Genomic DNA, 4,241 nt, shown 5'->3' with positions numbered 1-4,241 from the left:
GCCTAAATGTATAATGCATCGAATGCCTGAATGAATGCATCGACATGTATAAAAATGCATATGTAACAATTGATGCTTTGTAACAAAAGAAACTCTGTAAATATTAAAGTAAAATTTTTGATTTGCAAATAAGAAAGATTTAAATAGAACATGTAGACGACAGAAATGGGGTCTGTATTCAACGTAGAGAACCTGAGTGTCATTAATAACACGGTAGACCCGGAAGTGACGTATAGGGGATTTGGGGGGCGTGGTTGCTTGGGAGATAGTGTCGTGGCTTGTCGTTGTTAGTAGTTTGCCTTTAGCGTGTTTTGCTTTTCTTGGTGTGTTATTCTTTGATTTCTTGTCTGATTATCCCCGGTTCAGTGTTATTTCTTGAGTAAACTGTTTGACACTCAATCGAGTTTTCAAATAACAGTTGTCGCCTTATAAGTCGGATTGTCTAACACATTGGACACTCCCGGCCTTGCAATAACAACTCAGACATACAGTCCACTAACATCGGAGACGAGTGACTTGTTGTTTCGCTCGTTACATTCTGGTCCTCCGAGCCGGATCAGTGGAATAATCAAGTAGAAATCTCATCGTTGCAACACACATTCCCATTTTGAGTCGATCCATCATGAAAGCTGAGAGCATAGTGAACAAGACCGAAGTTCGAAGGGCGAAGCTTCATGTGATGATCGATCAACTGACGCAACTCTGTAAGGATGCGTCACATCTCGATGACCTCCGAGAACTACTTGATGACGTGATGGCGTTTCATGACAAGACGTTAGAGATGCAATTGCAGTTGGAAGCGGCGTTGACGGGTGAGGAGCGAGATCAAGAGGCCAAGCATTGGGTGGCGCTCTCTGAACGAACCCAGATAGCTCGCCGAGAAGCTCGAGCGAGGATTCGACAAATGGAAGGCTCCTTGTCTGATTGTTCAGCTAGCTCCAACGATCTTGGCCCCCGCAGTGACAGCAAGACAGGTGTAAAGGAAAGGCTCCCGGAACTGAAGATGCCAGTGTTTTCGGGTGAAGTGCTCGAATTCCCAGCGTTCTGGGACCGCTTTCAGGGATGTGTCCATAATCGGACGGATTTGGACGACGCCTCGAAGTTCTCGTACTTGCTGTCCAGTTTATCCGGTGAAGCTCTGGCTGCGGTTGAAGGAATGCCAAGCTCTAGCGCAAACTACTCACACGCCATGGAGTTGTTACAAGAACGTTTCGGACGTACAGATGTCATCGTACGGGAGCATGTGAAGGCAATTTGGAACGCCAAGCCGTGTAGCGACTCAGGAGCCAGCATACAGGCTTTGGTAGACGAGATAAATCGACATCTCCGATGCCTGACCGCCCTGGGAAAGAATCCGGCAACGGGCGAGATGACGGCGAATGAAGCCTTCCTGCCGCTTCTTGCGGAAACGTTTCCTGAGGAGATTCGTCTGGCATGGGACGTTCACGTGCAGTCGGTTTCAGGCACGAAAGGGGACTTGCCAGAGTTTCTCAATTTCGCTCAGGTCCGGGCGGCAGCGAAGTGTGCAGCGGCTGCTTCTTCAGGCGGAAGAGGACTCGTCAAGCAGGACGACCCGAAGCAGCAAGATCCCTGTCCAGGTTGTCAAGAGCGGCAGCGAACTCGCCAAACGGAGAAACGGGCGGCAAGGGGCGCCACAACCGTCCTACACGCGGCTGTCAACAGCAGCTGCCCGATATGTAAGGGTGACCACGATATTGCCTCTTGCGAAGAGTTCCTACAGGCAGACGTCCACATGCGCTCACGCATGGTAGCTAGGAACAAGTTGTGTTTCCGTTGTCTACAAAGTGGCCATCGGGTGAAGGCTTGTAAAGTAAGGTGGAAGTGCACAGTGTCTGGATGTGGGGGTAGTTACCACGGGCTTCTGCACCGTTCGCAGTCGCCTCCCCAGGATCAGACAGCCGAGGCACCCATGTCTCGGAGCTGCATGCTGACCGCAAACGGTGGCGCTCAGCAGGTCCGCCTCCAAAGCGTGCGTGCGCGTGCCTTTGGCAAGGATGGTCAATGCGTGCTCGTGCAATGCCTCCTCGACCCAGGCTCCCAAAGCTCCTTCATTAGGAAGGATGTGGCCGACGCTCTAGGACTTGCTGGTCCGCAAGAAGTGATCCGCCTGGTAACTGTCGACAATGAGGGAGGAACAGAGCGACGGATGCGTCGGGTTGAGTTCCATCTGGGAGCGGTCGATCCATCCCAGCCAAGGATTCGATACCCTATACATGCGCTAGTCCTGCCCAAGATCTGTGGAAAGATTCGACAAGCGCCGGTGAAGCTGAGTGAGTGGCCCCACTTGTCCAATCTTCCGGTTGCCGACCAGTGTGAAGAACGGACATTCACTATCGACGTCCTCATTGGTTTAGATCACTACTTTAATTTGGTTGGCGGTGACGTTCGCCGGGGCCCGGCGGGTGGACCTGTAGCAATCCACTCTCAGCTAGGCTGGATTCTCTGCGGACAGACCAACAGACGGCCAACCACTGCCGTGACTACCCTCCTGACTCACGTGGAATAATCAGCCGACCAGATCTTGCGGCGATTTTGGGAACTAGGAGCCATTGGCATTGCCACCGACAACCAAACAGCTCCACCAGACCAGGAGGCGCTCCAAAGGTTCGAGGAGGGGCTTTCTTTTGATGGCGAACGATATGAGGTCCATCTTCCATGGCTTCCAAGTCGGCCCTCGCTCCCAAATAATTTTCCACAAGCAAGACGTCGCTTGCTTGCCGTCGAGCGCAGACTGGCGCGCTGCGAAGAGGAAAGGCTGGAGTATGCAGCGACGATGCGTCAATACATGGAGAACGGCTGGGCAGAAAGGGCTCCAGAGATCGGTCCAGAAGGTCGAACTTGGTACTTACCTCACCACGCTGTATACCAAGGTGAGGGCAAGGAGAAGAAGTGCCGAGTTGTTTTCGATGGTTCAGCGCAATACGGACAGACATCCCTGAACCGCCAACTCGAAGTCGGCCCGAACTTGCAGATCGACCTGCTCAAGGCCCTCCTGCGATTCAGAAGGTACCGTGTCGGCCTACAAGCCGACATTCAGAAGATGTACCTTCAGGTGCGGATTGCAGAGCAAGATCGAGATGCTTGCCGTTTTTTGTGGAGGGACAAGTCGGGTGAACTTAGCCATCTCAGGTTGCAGCGGGTGTGCTTTGGTTTGACATGCTCTCCTTTTCTGGCCATCAACACGGTGAGGGTGCACGCGAGACGTCACCAAGACGCTGGACCACGAGCAGCCGCGGAGATCTTAGAAAACATGTATGTGGATGATCTGGCCACGTCATGCGACACGATCGAGGAGGCAAGGGAGTTGGCTGGCGAATTACGAGGACTGTTGGCCAAGGGAGGTTTCCACTTGCATAAATGGGCTAGCAACGAGCCTGAAGCGTTGACATCCGTGCCGGATGAAGTAAGATCCGCCTCCAATAGAAGCCACCTCTGGAAGACGCTCGGAATGCAGTGGGACCGACGGGATGATGTTTTGACCTTCTCGCCACCGGCGATGGTGAACAACCCGGGTGGAGAGTCAAAGCGGTCGTTGTTAAGCACTGCATTTCACGTCTTCGATCCAGTTGGATGCTTGGCACCGTTCACCGTACGAGCGAAGATGTTTCTCCAGACTCTGTGGCAGCGTGGGACGTCGTGGGACGAGCCATTGCCACATGACGTGATGGAGCAATGGAGGCGCTGGAAGCAAGAGCTGCCGCATCTGTCGAGGATCCGTCTTCCACGCGCACTCGTACCGGTGGCCCTGGGCCAAGTGACACGTTTGGAGATCCACGCATTTTGCGACGCGTCGGAGAAGGCATATGGCGCCGTGGCATACATGCGTATTGAGACGACGAACCACCACACCGTGGTGAACTTCGTGACGTCGAAGACGCGGGTTGCCCCAATCCGGAGATTAACCCTCCCGAGGCTGGAGCTCATGGGGGCCCTCGTGGCGGCAAGACTGGTGCGCTCTGTCCAGAAAATGTTGGGTCTGCAAGTGCATGGCATCACTTGCTGGTGTGATAGTGCGGTCACTCTTGCATGGATACAATCGTCGGCCGACCGTTGGAAGCCTTTCGTGCGGAATCGCGTCGCAGAGATCCAACAGTTGGTGGAACCTGCGGCATGGAGACACTGCCCAGGGCAGCAGAACCCGGCCGATCTTCTAAGCCGCGGCACGACGCTTCCAAAATTGTTAGAGTCGCCATTGTGATGGCATGGGCCGAAATGGTTGG

At 53.6% G+C, this 4,241-nt stretch overlaps 2 protein-coding genes across 2 annotated transcripts; both read right to left on the bottom strand.

The window, feature by feature from the left end:
• Window positions 1-620: 620 nt before the first annotated feature.
• On the bottom strand, window positions 621-1,072 carry Tsp_13035 (conserved hypothetical protein). Its single transcript, XM_003368242.1, has 2 exons — window positions 944-1,072; window positions 621-920 (listed from the first exon to the last, which is right to left on the bottom strand). The coding sequence occupies exons 1-2, from the start codon at window positions 1,070-1,072 to the stop codon at window positions 621-623; spliced, it is 429 nt and encodes a 142-aa protein (XP_003368290.1).
• Window positions 1,073-2,501: 1,429 nt separating this feature from the next.
• Tsp_13034 (hypothetical protein) lies at window positions 2,502-2,954 on the bottom strand. The gene has a single exon (XM_003368241.1). The coding sequence runs from the start codon at window positions 2,952-2,954 to the stop codon at window positions 2,502-2,504; it is 453 nt and encodes a 150-aa protein (XP_003368289.1).
• Window positions 2,955-4,241: the final 1,287 nt, after the last annotated feature.

This window comes from Trichinella spiralis (assembly GCF_000181795.1).
Source record: "Trichinella spiralis strain ISS 195 chromosome Unknown Scfld2842, whole genome shotgun sequence".
In the NCBI taxonomy this organism is placed as follows: Eukaryota; Metazoa; Nematoda; class Enoplea; order Trichinellida; family Trichinellidae; genus Trichinella; species Trichinella spiralis.
The sequence above is the reverse complement of the archived record's forward strand: the minus strand, read 5'-3'. Positions and strand labels throughout refer to the sequence as shown.